Genomic DNA, 22,852 nt, shown 5'->3' on the forward strand with positions numbered 1-22,852 from the left:
ATACCTTTATTATGCCAAGATAAAAAAATATTTTAAATATTTTATTCATATATAATGTTGTTGTAAATAAATTTTGAACTCTAAAAAAATTATAAATATTAAATTACTAAAATATTAGAATATATTTAACTATAATGATTTGATTTTAATATGATTTGAAAATTAGATTAATAAAAAATTGTTTTTGTAATAATTACAAATTTGTAATTTTTAATATTTTTATTTTAAAAAAATTTATAATATAAATGAAATATATAGTTTTAAATGCAATTAGAACATTTTTGGTAATTACAATATGTCCAAGAATAATTTTGATCTAAACTATTCAAACAATATCAATCAATCCTAATGACTTTTACATGAATATAGAACCAAACGTAAATTAATTTACAAAATTTACTTTAAGTTAAAATTAATTTTATGAAAATGAATTCCATTAAATCAATTATGAGAAAACCATACATATAATAATATTTCATATTTCTGAGAAAATGAAATACTACGTACTCAATTATGGTTGAATGAAAAAAAAAGTAGAGTACTTGCATCATTGCAACAACACATGATAGTGTTTATCACTTTCCAAACCACAGTTATTGTGTGCTTTATGCCTTATTTCAATTATTATATACTCAAAACATACCAGCACAAATTAAATTATAATAAAAGAGATGAGTAAATATAATAAAAGCAAACTGTGAATGAAGTGGGTTGGAAAGCAAATTTTTCATTGATGCATTTTCATAAATTTTCCGTTAATTTTTACACGTAGCTGTGATACTCATAACTTTATTTCAATTATTCCTTACCCAAAATGTACCAACATATATTAAATTGGAATGGCTGGATTTTCCCAAAAAAGAAAAAGAGAGGAGTAAATAAAAGCAAAATGTGAATTCTTTCATATCAATCATTGTGTTTAAAGTTTGAAAACAAATTTTTCATTGGTGTCTTTTCATAAGTTTTCTTTCATAATTGATACGTTATTACGAAACAACACATAATGGTAAGTTAGGGATATTTAAAACTCAACCAAACAAAATCAAAGACATAATTATAATAAAATGGCAAAATTATAATAAAAAGGCTTCAACACTTTTCATATTTTTTTCTGCCATTTATTTTATTAGATCAAATGTATAAGTCGCACTATCGAATGTAATAGCATAGCTTTTACTTCCTTGTATTTTTTTTCTAAATAATATAACTGCTTATGGGATCTAATAGCTTAGGTTTAATTCCCGCACTTTATTTTCTGTATAAATATTAACTGTTAGATGTATATTAATAGGCTTGCCAAGAATCATTTACTAAGCATTACCGCAACTTAATAAACTTATATTCAATCCTAAGTTTATCAGCCTTTGAATGAAACATATATCTTAAAGAACATAAGAACTAAACGCGCATAAACAGAACAAAATAATCACATTAAAAAGACCACATTATCATTGGACTTCACGTGTTCTAATTCAAAGAAGTTTTGTTCATGGTGGGTATGACAATAACTAAAAACAAAGAACTTAGATTATACATTTTTAAAATTAGAAACTAATAAAAATATAAACATAAGAAATCAATAAATTCATGAACAATCTTTCAAATGCTGGTGATCTTCAGTGTAACGAATCTTAACTTTATCTTTGAAAAAACAATGGAAATAGGGGCAAAGTGTGTAAGGTATCCCAACCAAATCTCTAGAATTTGTTTCTTGTTTGGAAAATGGTTTCTTTTTTTTTCTTAAATAGTTGCTCCCTTAGTGATTAGGTCAACCTTAATCATCCATGAAAGTTTAGCTGAAAGAGCAAAACATATTCTATTGTGTGGACCAAGATACTACAGCTTTGCATATGGTGTGAAAGATCTTTGTTCTTTTCTGTGCAAATCTCATTCCTACTTATATCTTCAAACTCAACAATAAAATCATTCATTGGAAAATTGATAGAGGATGATCGCTAGATTATAGTTTATTTAGTAATTTTATTTATATGGCTATTTAGTTGGACTCTTATTAGTATTGGGGCTTTGGGCTTTTAGGTTTATTATCCATTATTAGTGTTGTATATTGTACTTTCATAGAGACATTAGGTATGAAATGAATGAAATTTTTTATCTTTATTTTAACTCTCTTAGATAGCTTTTAGTGTTCTTTCTTTGTACCCATAGTTCATAGTCTTGATAGGAAAATCTTCCTATCAATTGGTGCTTTCATCCATGTACACAAATCCTCCTATGGATTATCTTTATCATACACCTTCATATTATCCGTGGAATATTCCTCCTATCTATCCCACAAACCATTCTTTTCCATCTCCTACCACATCTTCATTTCCATCTTTTCCATGGGAACTCTTTACACCTTGTTACACTCATGTTGAATCATCATCAAGTTTGTATCTAAATCATGGGTATTCACCACATCCACCTAATACTAACCCATATTCATCCTATTCAACATCTCATTATTCATACCTCTACAATAATTATCACCAACTACTCCAACCAACAAACATCTTCATAATTAGTCATAAATATCATAACCACTACAATATTGGAAGAGATTTTGAGAAACATTTTCGAATGGTTCATCCCTATTTCAAGAAATCATCAAAAAAATCCCAAAACCACCATATTCCGAAGTGAGAACTAATCAATGGAGATGACCATAAAAAATCCAACATCGTTCATTTCTGATACATTCTTCAACACCACTATTTGGGGCTTCTGCAACCAACACACATAACTTCTCTTCACGTTTGGATTACCATCAAAGTTCTTTGGATAAATCACTATCATCAAGGGATTTAGATGAAAAATTGGAGTCAAATCTGGAACCAACTAAATTCATGATAGAGAAAATTTGTATTACTGAAGAGGACCTAGAAGAATCATCTGATCCAGACTCAAGAAAACTCATTGAAGAGACTTATTTTCATGAAGCTTTTGTTGTGGAACGAGTCAATGAAGTTGTCCCTGAAATGGTTATAACCCTTTTGCATGATCGGAAGCAACAACATATGCTGGTGATTTCTTATGCGGCATCTGCAAAATCATGCAAGAATAACAAAATTGTTGCTATTACAGGTGAATTCTCCGTACCCACAAACTCAATCACAGTTAATATATGCTACGCCTACTAGTACTAGAGTTGATATATACTGAAATGCTAGTAGTACATCAAACCCGTGTTACAGTTTGGTTCAGGAAATTTTCTTAATGCCAGCTGCCCTACCTGTCACTTTATTCAAATACCTACCTATTAATAGTGGGATGTACAATGTCTCAAATTCTAGCACGTTTCATATGTTGATTGGCTGAGAAGGCAGTCATACAAATTATTGTTTCAATCAAGTGCGTAAATATATGTTTTACACAACTTTAATTTAACTTACTTATATCAATGATATAATTTTGTTGTGGACCTATTCCAAAGAAATGACATGATTATTTTTGTATAATTATGAATTATAATTTAATAATGAACTAATCCTAACTTATCATATCTCTATTCGTTTACTAGATACCTTTATTATGCCAAGATAAAAAAATATTTTAAATATTTTATTCATATATAATGTTGTTGTAAATAAATTTTGAACTCTAAAAAAATTATAAATATTAAATTACTAAAATATTAGAATATATTTAACTATAATGATTTGATTTTAATATGATTTGAAAATTAGATTAATAAAAAATTGTTTTTGTAATAATTACAAATTTGTAATTTTTAATATTTTTATTTTAAAAAAATTTATAATATAAATGAAATATATAGTTTTAAATGCAATTAGAACATTTTTGGTAATTACAATATGTCCAAGAACAATTTTGATCTAAACTATTCAAACAATATCAATCAATCCTAATGACTTTTACATGAATATAGAACCAAACGTAAATTAATTTACAAAATTTACTTTAAGTTAAAATTAATTTTATGAAAATGAATTCCATTAAATCAATTATGAGAAAACCATACATATAATAATATTTCATATTTCTGAGAAAATGAAATACTACGTACTCAATTATGGTTGAATGAAAAAAAAGTAGAGTACTTGCATCATTGCAACAACACATGATAGTGTTTATCACTTTCCAAACCACAGTTATTGTGTGCTTTATGCCTTATTTCAATTATTATATACTCAAAACATACCAGCACAAATTAAATTATAATAAAAGAGATGAGTAAATATAATAAAAGCAAACTGTGAATGAAGTGGGTTGGAAAGCAAATTTTTCATTGATGCATTTTCATAAATTTTCCGTTAATTTTTACACGTAGCTGTGATACTCATAACTTTATTTCAATTATTCCTTACCCAAAATGTACCAACATATATTAAATTGGAATGGCTGGATTTTCCCAAAAAAGAAAAAGAGAGGAGTAAATAAAAGCAAAATGTGAATTCTTTCATATCAATCATTGTGTTTAAAGTTTGAAAACAAATTTTTCATTGGTGTCTTTTCATAAGTTTTCTTTCATAATTGATACGTTATTACGAAACAACACATAATGGTAAGTTAGGGATATTTAAAACTCAACCAAACAAAATCAAAGACATAATTATAATAAAATGGCAAAATTATAATAAAAAGGCTTCAACACTTTTCATATTTTTTTCTGCCATTTATTTTATTAGATCAAATGTATAAGTCGCACTATCGAATGTAATAGCATAGCTTTTACTTCCTTGTATTTTTTTTCTAAATAATATAACTGCTTATGGGATCTAATAGCTTAGGTTTAATTCCCGCACTTTATTTTCTGTATAAATATTAACTGTTAGATGTATATTAATAGGCTTGCCAAGAATCATTTACTAAGCATTACCGCAACTTAATAAACTTATATTCAATCCTAAGTTTATCAGCCTTTGAATGAAACATATATCTTAAAGAACATAAGAACTAAACGCGCATAAACAGAACAAAATAATCACATTAAAAAGACCACATTATCATTGGACTTCACGTGTTCTAATTCAAAGAAGTTTTGTTCATGGTGGGTATGACAATAACTAAAAACAAAGAACTTAGATTATACATTTTTAAAATTAGAAACTAATAAAAATATAAACATAAGAAATCAATAAATTCATGAACAATCTTTCAAATGCTGGTGATCTTCAGTGTAACGAATCTTAACTTTATCTTTGAAAAAACAATGGAAATAGGGGCAAAGTGTGTAAGGTATCCCAACCAAATCTCTAGAATTTGTTTCTTGTTTGGAAAATGGTTTCTTTTTTTTTCTTAAATAGTTGCTCCCTTAGTGATTAGGTCAACCTTAATCATCCATGAAAGTTTAGCTGAAAGAGCAAAACATATTCTATTGTGTGGACCAAGATACTACAACTTTGCATATGGTGTGAAAGATCTTTGTTCTTTTCTGTGCAAATCTCATTCCTACTTATATCTTCAAACTCAACAATAAAATCATTCATTGGAAAATTGATAGAGGATGATCGCTAGATTATAGTTTATTTAGTAATTTTATTTATATGGCTATTTAGTTGGACTCTTATTAGTATTGGGGCTTTGGGCTTTTAGGTTTATTATCCATTATTAGTGTTATATATTGTACTTTCATAGAGACATTAGGTATGAAATGAATGAAATTTTTTATCTTTATTTTAACTCTCTTAGATAGCTTTTAGTGTTCTTTCTTTGTACCCATAGTTCATAGTCTTGATAGGAAAATCTTCCTATCAATTGGTGCTTTCATCCATGTACACAAATCCTCCTATGGATTATCTTTATCATACACCTTCATATTATCCGTGGAATATTCCTCCTATCTATCCCACATACCATTCTTTTCCATCTCCTACCACATCTTCATTTCCATCTTTTCCATGGGAACTCTTTACACCTTGTTACACTCATGTTGAATCATCATCAAGTTTGTATCTAAATCATGGGTATTCACCACATCCACCTAATACTAACCCATATTCATCCTATTCAACATCTCATTATTCATACCTCTACAATAATTATCACCAACTACTCCAACCAACAAACATCTTCATAATTAGTCATAAATATCATAACCACTACAACATTGGAAGAGATTTTGAGAAACATTTTCGAATGGTTCATCCCTATTTCAAGAAATCATCAAAAAAATCCCAAAACCACCATATTCCGAAGTGAGAACTAATCAATGGAGATGACCATCAAAAATCCGACATCGTTCATTTCTGATACATTCTTCAACACCACTATTTGGGGCTTCTGCAACCAACACACATAACTTCTCTTCACGTTTGGATTACCATCAAAGTTCTTTGGATAAATCACTATCATCAAGGGATTTAGATGAAAAATTGGAGTCAAATCTGGAACCAACTAAATTCATGATAGAGAAAACTTGTATTACTGAAGAGGACCTAGAAGAATCATCTGATCCAGACTCAAGAAAACTCATTGAAGAGACTTCTTTTCATGAAGCTTTTGTTGTGGAACGAGTCAATGAAGTTGTCCCTGAAATGGTTCTAACCCATTTGCATCATCAGAAGCAACAACATATGTTGGTGATTTTTTATGCGGCATCTGCAAAATATGCAACAATAACAAAATTGTTGCAACTAAAGGTGAATTCTCCGTACCCACAAACTCAATCATAGTTAATATATGTTACGCCTACTAGTACTAGAATTAATATATACTGAAATGCTAGTAGTACATCAAACACGTGTTACAGTTTGGTTCAGGAAATTTGATTAATGCCAGCTGACCTACCTGTCACTTTATTCAAATACCTACCTATTAATAGTGGGATGTACAATGTCTCAAATTCTAGCACGTTTCATATGTTGATTGGCTGAGAAGGCAGTCATACAAATTATTGTTTCAATCAGGTGCGTAAAAATATGTTTTACACAACTTTAATTTAACTTACTTATATCAATGATATAATTTTGTTGTGGACCTATTCCAAAGAAGTGACTTGATTATTTTTGTATAATTATGAATTATAATTTAATAATGAACTAATCCTAACTTATCATATCTCTATTCGTTTACTAGATAACTTTATTTTGCCAAGATAAAAAAATATTTTAAATATTTTATTCATATATAATGTTGTTGTAAACAAATTTGGAACTCTTAAAAAATTATAAATATTAAATTAATAAAATATTAGAATATGTTTCATTATAATGATTTGATTTTAATATGATTTGAAAATTAGATTAATAAAAAATTGTATTTGTAATACTTAAAAATTTGTAATTTTTAATATTAAAAAAATTTACAATATAAATGAAATATATAGTTTTAAATGCAATTAGAACATTTTTGGTAATTACAATATGTCCAAGAACAATTTTGATCTAAACTATTCAAACAATATCAATCAATCCTAATGACTTTTACATGAATAGAACCAAACGTAAATTAATTTAGAAAACTCACTTTAAGTTAAAATTAATTTTATGAAAATGAATTCCATTAAATCAATTATGAGAAAACCATACATATAATATTATTTCATATTTCTGAGAAAATGAAATACTACGTACTCAATTATGGTTGAATGAAAAAAAAGTAGAGTACTTGCAACATTGCAACAGCACATGATAGTGTTTATCACTTTCCAAACCACAATTATCGTGTGCTTTGTGCCTTATTTCAATTATTATATACCAAAAACATACCAGCACAAATTAAATTATAATAAAAGAGATGAGTAAATATAATAAAAGCAAACTGTGAATGAAGTGGGTTGGAAAGCAAATTTTTCATTAATGCATTTTCATAAGTTTTCCGTTAATTTTGACACGTAGCTGTGATACTCAAAACTTTATTTCAATTATTCCTTACCCAAAATGTACCAACATATATTAAATTGGAATGGCTGGATTTTCCCAAAAAAGAAAAAGAGAGGAGTAAATAAAAGCAAAATGTGAATTCTTTGATATCAATCATTGTGTTTAAAGTTTGAAAACTAATTTTTCATTTGTGTCTTTTCATAAGTTTTCTTTCATAATTGATACGTTATTACGAAACAACACATAATGGTAAGTTAGGGATATTTAAAACTCAACCAAACAAAATCAAAAACAAAATTATAATAAAAAGGCAAAATTATAATAAAAAGGCTTCAACGCTTTTCTTATTTAATGCCAGCTGGCCTACCTGTCACTTTATTCAAATACATACCTATTAATAGTGGGATGTACAATGTCTCAAGTTCTAGCACGTTTCATATGTTGATTGACTGAGAAGGCAGTTATACAAATTATTGTTTCAATCAAGTGCGTAAAAATATGTTTTACACAACTTTAATTTAACTTACTTATATCAATGATATAATTTTGTTGTAATACCCCACATAATCCAAACAAGATTATATGTAATTGAAGTGCTAAGAGGGAGTTGTAGATTTAATCCCTAATTTAAGAAGTGGTTAGTTGACATGGAATGAGATTAGTTAGAAGCAAACCAAATGGCAAGATGGTAATTTTGGCTTAGTTGAGGGGCACATTGGACCTTAACCATTACTTGCATGAGGACTTAAGGCATTGTTTGGTAGTAACTTTTCCAAATCAGAATTTATGAGGGAGAGAGCTTAGAAGCATGGAAAGAAAGAAGAACTCAAGTTCATCATCTCCATTTTCGCAACTATTGATACAGCTCCACTAAATCAGGTATAACTCTCAACTCGTAACTCCGATCGTAATGATTCTGGTCCCATTGGAAAGCTAACGAATTTATCTTCGATTTGCACCTATGGTTCGCATTTATAGCTTCTGTTTTGAAGGAGAAAAACGAGTTTGAAGTTGGGACATGCATGCTGATTGTGTGTTAAAGAGTGGATACGGGTTTGATGAAGATGGAGTGAAACTTTGACTATGGTGAGGGTTCAATGGCTGCATGATCATCCTCTCAACCTCCTTTTTAGCAAGGTGAGTCCTTAGATAGCAACTTGGGTAGAAATTGGGAAATTGCACGTTATGGGGCTATGGTGAGATACACTTGATGCATGATATATGTTCTTTGATGATAAAACTATATTGCATGTTGATAGTATACTTGTGTTCCATGTTAATTCTACTAATAATTGATAATGCACTCCTTTGGAATGATATTAGGATGTTAGAAGTGTTTGGATTAGAGTTGGAATTAGTTTGGAACCCTTAAAATGCAGAAAATTCATTTCTGATACAGTGTAATCGGTTACGGGGTTTTGTGTAACCGGTTACACTGCTGAAAATGCAATTCTGGGCTATTTTTCGTGCCCGTAACCGGTTACGGATTTGGCGTAACCCGTTACGCTGGGTTAAAAGGGAAAAATCAGCAAACTTCATAAATTCGTAACTTTCGGCTCGGGTATCGGAATTGCGCAAACTTTATATCATTGGAAAGCTAGCGACGTGTACTTTCTAATAAAATTGATCCCCGAACCAGAATGTTTGATTTAACCATAGTGGAACCCCACTTAGTGAATCAACGAAATAGTATGAGAAATTATGTCTCTATCATTCGATTAATAATTCACATGTTATGCGTGGCATATATTATCTATTGCTTACTATGAATGTGACATCCATATTTGAGAATGTTATGCCATTATGTTTTATACATGAAAACCTGTGGACACCGTCGTTTTGGTTAAACGATTGGTTTGATTGTATTGTTTGTGACCTTGACATTACGTCATATTTCCGTATGCTTGAATCGAAGTGGCCGGAAGGCTAGATTGGGACGCTGCTCCGACTATGTAGTCTATGAGCCCTCCCGGACCGTGTAGTCCAATGGAATAACCCGTTCATGTGTATTGTTCGATATGGTGTGCATCTGAGCTACCGTTGCAGTGTGCTCGTGAGTTTCCGTACGGGGTTCTACTCACTTGCCGTTAACACACTTGCGTGCTCGGTATGGTGGGGTTATGCGGCTATGTAGGCTAATGCATAATGTGGTAACTCACCTCTAGTGAAGTCACGTAGACTAACACTAGGCTTTCACCCGATGGGCTCAGGCGTCAAGGTGGCGGTTTGTACTCGGCGTAACTCACTCGCGTGAAGAAGGTTAACGGAACAATGACGCCATTTAGGCAAAAGTCATCTCGCGGCCATTTAGGCTTGTGCGAACCCGTTTAACCGTCTTGCAGTGTGCTTGTACAAGTCCCTTGACACATAGGCAGGAGGTTACTCATCGAGGATGCATTTATTCCATAATCTAGCCGAGGTTGTTACACTTCTGGATTCCCCGTGTGTGGATGCGGGTTTGCATACTTGTTTGCTATACAGTGTGTATTTGCTTGAGACAAGTCCAATGGTGGACGAGTCACTTTGTTTTTCTCCGTATTTGTACCGGATGTGAGGATAAACCCCGGATCAATGGTGGATTCGGTTTTGATGCATGTACCCTGTAGATCCGAGTGGACCCATAGGATAGGAGGACTCACTGAGATTTAGTAATCTCACCCCAATCAACTTATATTTTTTCAGGTGCAGTTTAGTAGCTTTTGGTCAGAAGCAGGTTCGGACTGAAGACTTGGAAGTGGTGTTGGCTCGGAGACCTCGTCAGATCTCTTTTCCGCTGTGCAGATCCATTGAAGACAAATGTTATGAAATTCTTATTAGAATTTCATGTTGTATTGTATTATGGATCTTTCTATATCTAAAGCTTTTGTATGTACTCAGTATCAATTTAACGTTTCATGCATAATATACTAGTCAGTTATGTATGGGGTGTTACAGTTGGTATCAAAGCAGGTCGATTCTCGGCCGAGCCATGAGACATCACTAGCAATCCCTTTCCTCCTCACGTGTGTGCGTTGCTAGCCTGATTTTACTGAAATCTCATTCAGTTGTTGAACTTGATCAACTCATCGACTAGATGTGAGACAGTAGAATTACGGCAGAGCCGCCACGAGGACTCATAAAACCTGCAAGGTTGTGAACCTAAGTTGTTGGAGTGAGATGAGTAATGAATTGTTGGACGTTTTAAGTGGATGATATTGGAGTCGTCAAGATTAAGAGGAGCGTTTGACGCAAAGGAGTAATACCCGAACTACCAAGGTGTGGATGGAGACAGCTAGAACCCCCAGGATTTTGATTTGGACGAAGTAAACTTTCTCTAAGTCTTGGTAATAGCAAGGGAAATCCAAATAGGATTGAGTAGGAGCCTTATAAGTGAGATTCTTCGAAGGTGTTGAGCTGGGAATTAGTAGGATTCAGTACTGATGATGCTGCCGGTGCTAAGTATGACGGGTGAGCTGATAGGACAGAATGACCTCTGGAAATGCGGATAGAAGAGTTAGACCTTTCTGATTACGCTGGTAAGGACAGTGATTGGATGAGTGAAGTATTAGATCCTGATTTAACTCGAAGTACCCTAAGCGAGAATAGTAACCTAGTAAATGTTGGTGGAAGGTACGAGTGTGGTAACTTACGATTGGGCAAGGTTTGGATACCCGGTCGATAGAAGAGGATATGTATTTCTGTTCTTATCATTTTATATTTAAGTTCTAGAACTACGCTAGATGGAATATGAAATGATGTAGAAGCGTGAAATGCAGTGACCCAAGTTCTTGTTGGTTGTTGTTCGTCTGACCCCGAGTGAAGCCATAGAACTACGCTTGGCGTTGGGTGTTTAGGCGAGTAAGAACTAAGATCTATCTGGAACGTCAGTAGGATGATCGCAGTTGAGTTGGTTGTTAGGAACCATAGTATTCCTATCTGGACTGAATTATCCTTGGAATCTCATGCATGCATGGGACGAGTGGGTACGCGCACTGCATGGTAATTCGAAGTTGAACTTCAATCTTCGTACTTGGCGTTTTGGCTTTCCGAGTAAGTAAACCTTGGTGTGTAGCACTCTCAGGTTTTAGCATCCTGAGGAGTGTGATTCGAAGGACTTGAGGAACGATGAGCCTATTGGAAGCTTGTTCAGACACTTGTCGGTTGTGACTTTAGGATACGCGTGGAGATCATTATACTCCACTGAGGTAGGTTACCTAGATACATGGCCTCGGAGTTGGACCACCATGTTGGTACTACCAGAAGGGTATAATGCCACAGTATCGCTATCGTGCACAAGATGCGTGAGTAATCCTTTTTCCGACATGTGTGGGACAAAGGTGATCTGAAGCTCAAGGTGGAATTCTGATTTGGCACTCGTGAGACACAGATCCAAACTCTCATAAGGTATGTGGGATAAAGATCCATATGTCGTGCTCAATAGTAGAGGAATAACTAGACAACCGATGGTGAAATGGATCAAGATCCAATACTATACTTATGGAGACCCTGAGTGATCGTGATCGCGTGAGTTAGTATCAGATTGTACCTTGGGGATGTTCTCGTTTTGTGAAGTGTTAAGTTGGAAATCTTGCATGAGTGTCTAGAGTGAGACTCATGTGCGGTCATGATATCCTGGTCAGCATAGTGAGTGGATATCATGTACCATTGGCGACCGGTGATGGAATATGCGAATCGTATCTGGATCGGCTCGATGTGTGATGTGTCTGGTAAGGTATTGCTAGATACTCTGAGTGGAGAAGTATTAATCTTGGTAAAGCATAGACATTTTGTCTTAGGACTGCTAAGGAGTCTATGAAAGAGACGTTCGGAATACAAAGTGCAATTTTTGCATTGTGACTACACTCAGACCGTTGGAAGCACTGCAATGAAGGTTGCAGCCGCCGAGGAAGTCAGTTTAGTGTATGATTCAGAGGTGGCACATACATTAGATGACTGTGTGAATGGAGTGTGGCTATGGGACGATTGTCATATCAGTAAGTCGCACGAGTTATCAGAGGTGATACTACGCTAAGATAATGAAGGTGTATGGTTGGGTAATAGTTGTGTAGAACTGCTAGAGTTATCATGAGCTGCAGTATGTCGTGAAGGGTTCGATATACCGGTTGAGCAAAAAGATTTGTTGGAATGACAGACATAACGGTTATACACTATGAGAATCAGTAACGAAGGACGATTTCTAAGTCAATAAGCATTTGGTTTTCAATGTCCTGAAACAGAAACGTGTGCCTAAGTTGTGGTAGATGAACTATATGGAATGGCAGAGTAAGTAGAGACTTGATTTCGGGGAGTACTCAACCTCGAGTGGTAGTTGGCGACAAATGTGCCTGACGTCTTATCATGCGGTGTGTTGCATGAATCTTGAGGAAGGACTGTTGTTATTCGAGGATTGGGTAAAGCTTAGTGAAGTATTGAAACTAAGTGAATTATGGATATAACGTGACTCAGAGGATTTCAATGTGTGTGAATTGTTGGAATCAGAGTAGCGCAACGGATCGAGGAAGAATCGGATAAGTCTGAGGTAGGAACGAATGGACTATTTGTAGGATTTTATGTTTGGATGAAAGTATCTTCCTAAGGGAAATTGTCGAAGCAGCGTTTCGTTCGTTCTAGTCTCTCAAGGATCACCATAACTCGAGAGGTGTTGTCAATGGACCAGCTTGGGAATACATTTTTGTGGATGGCATGCGGTCCGATGTTCGTAGGTCATCAGTTTAGCTTGCAAGTCACAAGGGTTGGACTGAGTATCAGACCGTCGAAATGCTGAAGGCTAGAGAGGACATTCAGTTGGCACAAGTTCTTTGTGGTTATGCCTTGTGTACTATGATTGTACAGGAAGACTGGTACAATGGTTACAGATCAGTTGTTGAATTTCGCGTCTTATCAGTAGAATCTTGTTCGAAGTTGTCGAATGTCAAGGCTATAGTTGCAAGATGATTACACCTTCGCGGTTTACGGTGACAGTTGTTATGTCTAAACTGGAGTAAGGAGATTCAGTATATAGATAAAGGTAAATTTGGGACAATCATCCTAAGACTTTGGGAACCAGAGGTTAAGACCGAGGAATTTGGAGATCACTTAATGACATTATATGGATTCGAGTGGAGAATAATTTGAAGTGTTTTATCGCAGAAGTGACGTTGTGGCAGTAATTCTCAAATGGAAAGTAATTCAGGGAGCTGAGTGAATCAGTAATGTTTGTTGAATGAGGGTGAACACACCAGAGAATGAAACGAAGGATATCCGACATGAGTGGATTATTAGAGTTTTTGAAGTTCTGGAGATTCAGTGCAGAGCAGTGAAGGTCAAGGACCCTGGAAGGATCTTTCCCCAGATACGTCAGGACGAAGTATCTGGATAAACGTGTTGCTTGAGAGTCAAGGTTCTAACCATGCATAGTGGGACGTAGGTGTTTTGGCAGATTATGTTTCTTCGTACCGAATGATCCTCGAACAGAGTAGTGAGATTATCTAAAGACGAATGTGAGTAACATTCTTTCCCTTGATTGGATAGATGAGAAGGGTTGGTTTCCATGGTAACCGGAAAGAATTCGAGGACGAGATTGGTTAGAAGCAAACCAAATGGCAAGATGGTAATTTTGGCTTAGTTGAGGGGCACATTGGACCTTAACCATTACTTGCATGAGGACTTAAGGCATTGTTTGGTAGTAACTTTTCCAAATCAGAATTTATGAGGGAGAGAGCTTAGAAGCATGGAAAGAAAGAAGAACTCAAGTTCATCATCTCCATTTTCGCAACTATTGATACAGCTCCACTAAATCAGATATAACTCTCAACTCGTAACTCCGATCGTAATGATTCTGGTCCCATTGGAAAGCTAACGAATTTCTCTTCGATTTGCACCTATGGTTCGCATTTATAGCTTCTGTTTTGAAGGAGAAAAACGAGTTTGAAGTTGGGACATGCATGCTGATTGTGTGTTAAAGAGTGGATACGAGTTTGATAAAGATGGAGTGAAACTTTGACTATGGTGAGGGTTCAATGGCTGCATGATCATCCTCTCAACCTCCTTTTTAGCAAGGTGAGTCCTTAGATAGCAACTTGGGTAGAAATTGGGAAATTGCATGTTATGGGGCTATGGTGAGATACACTTGATGCATGATATATGTTCTATGATGATAAAACTATATTGCATGTTGATAGTATACTTGTGTTCCATGTTAATTCTACTAATAATTGATAATGCACTCCTTTGGAATGATATTAGGATGTTAGAAGTGTTTGGATTAGAGTTGGAATTAGTTTGGAACCCTTAAAATGCAGAAAATTCATTTCTGATACAGTGTAATCGGTTACGGGGTTTTGTGTAACCGGTTACACTGCTGAAAATGCAATTCTGGGCTATTTTTCGTGCCCGTAACCGGTTACGGATTTGGCGTAACCCGTTACGCTGGGTTAAAAGGGAAAAATCAGCAAACTTCATAAATTCGTAACTTTCGGCTCGGGTATCGGAATTGCGCAAACTTTATATCATTGGAAAGCTAGCGACGTGTACTTTCTAATAAAATTGATCCCCGAACCAGAATGTTTGATTTAACCATAGTGGAACCCCACTTAGTGAATCAACGAAATAGTATGAGAAATTATGTCTCTATCATTCGATTAATAATTCACATGTTATGCGTGGCATATATTATCTATTGCTTACTATGAATGTGACATCCATATTTGAGAATGTTATGCCATTATGTTTTATACATGAAAACCTGTGGACACCGTCGTTTTGGTTAAACGATTGGTTTGATTGTATTGTTTGTGACCTTGACATTACGTCATATTTCCGTATGCTTGAATCGAAGTGGCCGGAAGGCTAGATTGGGACGCTGCTCCGACTATGTAGTCTATGAGCCCTCCCGGACCGTGTAGTCCAATGGAATAACCCGTTCATGTGTATTGTTCGATATGGTGTGCATCTGAGCTACCGTTGCAGTGTGCTCGTGAGTTTCCGTACGGGGTTCTACTCACTTGCCGTTAACACACTTGCGTGCTCGGTATGGTGGGGTTATGCGGCTATGTAGGCTAATGCATAATGTGGTAACTCACCTCTAGTGAAGTCACGTAGACTAACACTAGGCTTTCACCCGATGGGCTCAGGCGTCAAGGTGGCGGTTTGTACTCGGCGTAACTCACTCGCGTGAAGAAGGTTAACGGAACAATGACGCCATTTAGGCAAAAGTCATCTCGCGGCCATTTAGGCTTGTGCGAACCCGTTTAACCGTCTTGCAGTGTGCTCGTACAAGTCCCTTGACACATAGGCAGGAGGTTACTCATCGAGGATGCATTTATTCCATAATCTAGCCGAGGTTGTTACACTTCTGGATTCCCCGTGTGTGGATGCGGGTTTGCATACTTGTTTGCTATACAGTGTGTATTTGCTTGAGACAAGTCCAATGGTGGACGAGTCACTTTGTTTTTCCCCGTATTTGTACCGGATGTGAGGATAAACCCCGAATCAATGGTGGATTCGATTTTGATGCATGTACCCTGTAGATCCGAGTGGACCCATAGGATAGGAGGACTCACTGAGATTTAGTAATCTCACCCCAATCAACTTATATTTTTTCAGGTGCAGTTTAGTAGCTTTTGGTCAGAAGCAGGTTCGGACTGAAGACTTGGAAGTGGTGTTGGCTCGGAGACCTCGTCAGATCTCTTTTCCGCTGTGCAGATCCATTGAAGACAAATGTTATGAAATTCTTATTAGAATTTCATGTTGTATTGTATTATGGATCTTTCTATATCTAAAGCTTTTGTATGTACTCAGTATCAATTTAACGTTTCATGCATAATATACTAGTCAGTTATGTATGGGGTGTTACATTTGTGGTGGACCTATTCCAAAGAAGTGACTTGATTATTTTTGTATAATTATGAATTATAATTTAATAATGAACTAATCCTAACTTATCATATCTCTATTCGTTTATTAGATAACTTTATTTTGCCAAGATAAAAAAATATTTTAAATATTTTATTCATATATAATGTTCTTGTAAACAAATTTGGAACTCTTAAAAAATTATAAATATTAAATTAATAAAATATTAGAATATGTTTCACTATAATGATTTGATTTTAATATGATTTGAAAATTAGGTTAATAAAAAATTGTATTTGTAATACTTAAAAATTTGTAATTTTTAATATTTTTATATTAAAAAAATTTACAATATAAATGAAATATATAGTTTTAAATGCAATTAGAACATTTTTGGTAATTACAATATGTCCAAGAACAATTTTGATCTAAACTATTCAAACAATATCAATCAATCCTAATGACTTTTACATGAATAGAACCAAACGTAAATTAATTTAGAAAACTCACTTTAAGTTAAAATTAATTTTATGAAAATGAATTCCATTAAATCAATTATGAGAAAACCATACATATAATATTATTTCATATTTCTGAGAAAATGAAATACTACGTACTCAATTATGGTTGAATGAAAAAAAAGTAGAGTACTTGCAACATTGCAACGGCACATGATAGTGTTTATCACTTTCCAAACCACAATTATCGTGTGCTTTGTGCCTTATTTCAATTATTATATACCAAAAACATACCAGCACAAATTAAATTATAATAAAAGAGATGAGTAAATATAATAAAAGCAAACTGTGAATGAAGTGGGTTGGAAAGCAAATTTTTCATTAATGCATTTTCATAAGTTTTCCGTTAATTTTGACACGTAGTTGTGATACTCAAAATTTTATTTCAATTATTCCTTACCCAAAATGTACCAACATATATTAAATTGGAATGGCTGGATTTTCCCAAAAAAGAAAAAGAGAGGAGTAAATAAAAGCAAAATGTGAATTCTTTGATATCAATCATTGTGTTTAAAGTTTGAAAACTAATTTTTCATTTGTGTCTTTTCATAAGTTTTCTTTCATAATTGATACGTTATTACGAAACAACACATAATGGTAAGTTAGGGATATTTAAAACTCAACCAAACAAAATCAAAAACAAAATTATAATAAAAAGGCTTCAACGCTTTTCTTATTTAATGCCAGCTGGCCTACCTGTCACTTTATTCAAATACCTACCTATTAATAGTGGGATGTACAATGTCTCAAGTTCTAGCACGTTTCATATGTTGATTGACTGAGAAGGCAGTTATACAAATTATTGTTTCAATCAAGTGCGTTAAAATATGTTTTACACAACTTTAATTTAACTTACTTATATCAATGATATAATTTTGTGGTGGACCTATTCCAAAGAAGTGACTTGATTATTTTTGTATAATTATGAATTATAATTTAATAATGAACTAATCCTAACTTATCATATCTCTATTCGTTTACTAGATAACTTTATTTTGCCAAGATAAAAAAATATTTTAAATATTTTATTCATATATAATGTTGTTGTAAACAAATTTGGAACTCTTAAAAAATTATAAATATTAAATTAATAAAATATTAGAATATGTTTCACTATAATGATTTGATTTTAATATGATTTGAAAATTAGATTAATAAAAAATTGTATTTGTAATACTTAAAAATTTGTAATTTTTAATATTTTTATTTTAAAAAAATTTACAATATAAATGAAATATATAGTCTTAAATGCAATTAGAACATTTTTGGTAATTACAATATGTCCAAGAACAATTTTGATCTAAACTATTCAAACAATATCAATCAATCCTAATGACTTTTACTTGAATAGAACCAAACGTAAATTAATTTAGAAAACTCACTTTAAGTTAAAATTAATTTTATGAAAATGAATTCCATTAAATCAATTATGAGAAAACCATACATATAATATTATTTCATATTTCTGAGAAAATGAAATACTACGTACTCAATTATGGTTGAATGAAAAAAAAGTAGAGTACTTGCAACATTGCAACAGCACATGATAGTGTTTATCACTTTCCAAACCACAATTATCGTGTGCTTTGTGCCTTATTTCAATTATTATATACCAAAAACATACCAGCACAAATTAAATTATAATAAAAGAGATGAGTAAATATAATAAAAGCAAACTGTGAATGAAGTGGGTTGGAAAGCAAATTTTTCATTAATGCATTTTCATAAGTTTTCCGTTAATTTTGACACGTAGCTGTGATACTCAAAATTTTATTTCAATTATTCCTTACCCAAAATGTACCAACATATATTAAATTGGAATGGCTGGATTTTCCCAAAAAAGAAAAAGAGAGGAGTAAATAAAAGCAAAATGTGAATTCTTTGATATCAATCATTGTGTTTAAAGCTTGAAAACAAAATTTTCATTGATGTCTTTTCATAAGTTTTCTTTCATAATTGATACGTTATTACGAAACAACACATAATGGTAAGTTAGGGATATTTAAAACTCAACCAAACAAAATCAAAGACAAAATTATAATAAAAAGGCAAAATTATAATAAAAAGGCCTCGACGCTTTTCATATTTTTTTCTGCCATTTATTTTATTAGATCAAATGTATAAGTCGCACTATCGAATGTAATAGCATAGCTTTTACTTCCTTGTATATTTTTTCTAAATAATATAACTGCTTATGGGATCTAATAGCTTAGGTTTAATTCCCGCACTTTATTTTCTGTATAAATATTAACTGTTAGATGTATATTAATAAGCTTGCCAAGAATGATTTACTAAGCATTACCGCAACTTAATAAACTTATATTCAATCCTAAGTTTATCAGCCTTTGAATGAAACATATATCTTAAAGAACATAAGAACTAAACGCATATTTAACTTAAAAAAAACAGATGAGTGTCTATTCCTAGTCTCTGCTAGGGTTTGTTTTTCTTCTCCTACTGAGAAGCATTAGTGTCTTTCGTTTTCTTTTCTTGGTTTACAAGTCCATATATCCTGGTTCCTAGAACAGAATGGCAAGCCCGAATTTAGAGGGTTTATCAATCAACGATGAAGGAGAGGAGGATGGATTTTGTTTTGATGCGGATGATGGAGGAAAGGAGGCGGTCGATCTCCGATGGTGTCTAATTGGGAGGTTTTTGTGTGATAGAGCAATACACGTGAGGTCGATGAAGGCGAGGTTAGGAGATTTGTGGAGACCGGTGAAAGGTGTTACTATCAAAGAGGCTAAGGATGGGTTGTTCCTATTTCACTTTGCTCACAATTTAGATATGGAGGCTGCGATTAAAGGCGGACCGTGGACTTTCGACAGTTATCTTCTGATCCTTGAGAGGGTACGGCTAGGGGTACATATCGAGAATATTCCGTTGTTCCATGTTGATTTTTTGGTTCAAATCCATAATCTTCTGACGGGTCTGATGATGGAGAAGGTGGGCAGAACAATGGCAAACTTCATTGGAAGCTTTGTGGAATATGATAAAAACAATAACACTAGCTTTTGGCGACAGTATATGCGGCTGCGAGTTAGGATCGATGTGAGACAGCCATTGAAGCAGCAAACTAGGGTCAAAAATAAAGGAGGAAAATGGTGCATAGTCAAATTCAAGTATGAAAAACTCAGCCTATTTTGTTTTGTCTGTGGCATTCTGGGACATTCAGAGAATAAATGTGAAATTAGATTTTCCATGGAAGAAGATGATGGTTCAAGAGGATGGTCAAATGATCTAAGGGCGGATCTTCGACGGTCTGGTGGAGGATCGTCATCCAAATGGCTAAAGGAATAATCTGGCGAAAATGATAGTGGAAAGAGCAAATTTCAGGCGCGTGAAAACCACTCCCAAAGAGGGATGCGTGAGGTTGACAGATCGCAAGATGAGGAAGAACAAAATCACGTTACACTCTCATGCAGCAATTAATGAGAATATTGATAATAATTCCAATTTAATGTCAAGGTTTCCTGGTACCATTATTAATATTAATGAGCACAATTTCAATCAAGATGACCCTGTTATTAGTGGCCACGTCATACCTCATTTTAGTGCCATTCAAACCACATCTCAGCAATCAATGCTAAATAATAACCAACCTATACTGAGCCTAACAACAAAACCCACCGTTCCCACTTTTACGGTACTAGAAAAGAACACATTTAGGGGACCCACACTAGGTAATTCTAAACCTACACACCATTTGTTAACCTCCCAGTTGAACGTGAATGCCCAAGAAATCCAAAAACATGCAAACCATGCAAATCCTTCCATGAACCATACCCCATGCCCCCATTCACAAAATAACCAAGACACTATTGACACTAATATTACACCATTCCAAACACTTTCTTCTCTCAATCCAAAGCCTTACAAATTCAAAACAAAACCCATAAACCAGAAATCCAACCACCTCAAACAGAACCTATTGCATTCAAACTTGAATCTCATAAAGCTTAACCAAACAACTATACCACCAAGCCATGAAATTAAGCTAAACATGCTACCAAATGCTCTGAGCAGTGCTAACATGCACAGTGATGCTGATCAATCTGAGAAGAAGAGAAGAAGAGCGACAAACCAAAGTATTGAAGCGGAGGAAAGTGGTTCATCTCAGCATTTTTTATCGGCAAGTCCTGGCAGCCAGGACTTCCGGGACTAATGAAAATACTCAGTTGGAATTGCCGGGGACTGAGCAACCCGAGAGCAATTCCTAACCATCGAAAGTTGGCTCACGAACACCGTCCCGAAGTTTTATTTCTGTCTAAAACTTTGGCTAAATCTCAAAAGTTGGAACACATTAGAGTGATACTTAAATTCGAAGCTTGCTTATCTATTGATGTTGAGGGGAGAAGTGGAGGCATCACGGTTCTGTGGAGAGATAGTGCTCAATGCAGTGTCGTAAATTTTACGAGAAACTTTGTTAATATTCTTATTAAAGATGAATCGAAGGGAGACTGGCGATTAACCTGCTACTATGGATTTCTTGAAAGAGGTAGGAGGAAACAAGTGTGGGACATGTTACGCGATATTCGTGATATGTCGAATGTTCCTTGGTGCGTCATTGGTGATTTTAATGATCTTTTATCTCAGCAAGATAAAAGAGGGAATCATGAACATCCTAATTGGTTGTGTGTAGGGTTCCGCCAAGTTGTGAATGATTGTGACCTTAATGATATCCCAATAGAAGGACACCAATTCACGTGGATAAAAAGTCGAGGCACGGATCATGTGATTGAAGAGAGATTGGATAGAGCCCTTGCTAACTCGGACTGGCTGAGTCTTTTTCCTAATGTTAGACTTCGAAATCTTATCGCATCTCACTCGGATCACAGCCCAATTCTCCTTTGTTGTGACCCGGTGCAGCGGAGGAATTCGAAACACCGGTTTAAATTTGAAAACTGTTGGCTATAGGAGGAAGGTATCAGAGATGTTGTGCATCAAAGATGGACAAATGGGATTAGTCCTGACGTAGTTCATCGCATCTCGTCGTGTGCGGAGGAGCTGGAGAAATGGAACAAGAAACGTAGTAGGAAACAGAAAGAAGAGTTAGAGGTTTATAAGGCAATTATGGAAAACTGTCGTGGCAACCATGACCCTGCATCATTTAAACAGTTCTGTGATGCTCAAGTTGAATACAACAAATTGCTTATCCTTGAAGACACTTACTGGAAGCAGAGGGCGAAAATGCACCGGCTTCGCGAGGGAGATCTCAATACCAAGTTTTTCCATTTGTCAGCTACAGCTAGAAGAAATTCCCAAAAAATTGATATGCTTATGAATGAAAACATGGAAGAAGTCAGAGATCATATGGGAATTTGTGAGGTTGCTAAAAATTACTTTACTGAGTTGTTCACAGCTAAGGAAGGTAATTATGATCCGATTTTAAATTTTATACAGGCCTCGATTACGGAGGAAGATAATGACAAAATGTTACGACATGTATCAAAGGAGGAATTACATGCGGCGTTACTTGAGATGCATCCTGACAAATCTCTGGGACCGGATGGCTTCAATCCGGATTTTTACCAAAAATTCAGGGAGTTGTGTAGTGATAACATATTTGAGGCAGTTACGCATTGGTTGGATAGGGGCTTCTTTCCGTCATCGATTAATGAAACTAATGTTTGCCTCATTCCTAAGACCGTTAATCCTAATGATATGAAGAACCTCAGGCCTATTTCTCTTTGCAATGTGGTATACAAAATGGTTTGA

General features: G+C 34.3%; 2 protein-coding genes across 2 annotated transcripts; both read left to right on the forward strand.

Moving 5' to 3' along the window:
- Positions 1 to 19,663: 19,663 nt before the first annotated feature.
- Positions 19,664 to 20,434, forward strand: LOC131604432 (uncharacterized protein At4g02000-like). Its single transcript, XM_058876872.1, has one exon. It carries the CDS (start codon positions 19,664 to 19,666, stop codon positions 20,432 to 20,434), a length of 771 nt encoding a protein of 256 aa, XP_058732855.1.
- Positions 20,435 to 21,298: 864 nt separating this feature from the next.
- Positions 21,299 to 22,852, forward strand: LOC131604433 (uncharacterized). The gene is made up of 2 exons (XM_058876873.1): positions 21,299 to 21,931; positions 22,052 to 22,852. The coding sequence occupies exons 1-2, from the start codon at positions 21,299 to 21,301 to the stop codon at positions 22,850 to 22,852; spliced, it is 1,434 nt and encodes a 477-aa protein (XP_058732856.1).

Source organism: Vicia villosa, linkage group LG5 (assembly GCF_029867415.1).
Source record: "Vicia villosa cultivar HV-30 ecotype Madison, WI linkage group LG5, Vvil1.0, whole genome shotgun sequence".
Taxonomy (NCBI): Eukaryota; Viridiplantae; Streptophyta; class Magnoliopsida; order Fabales; family Fabaceae; genus Vicia; species Vicia villosa.

Bases quoted from the DNA above. Each gene is read 5' to 3' on its own strand.
- LOC131604432 (XM_058876872.1), top strand. From the start codon at position 19,664: ATGGCAAGCCCGAATTTAGAGGGTTTATCAATCAACGATGAAGGAGAG.
- LOC131604433 (XM_058876873.1), top strand. From the start codon at position 21,299: ATGAAAATACTCAGTTGGAATTGCCGGGGACTGAGCAACCCGAGAGCA. The intron at 21,932-22,051 runs GTTAGACTTCGA...TGTTGGCTATAG, and splicing joins GGCTGAGTCTTTTTCCTAAT to GAGGAAGGTATCAGAGATGT.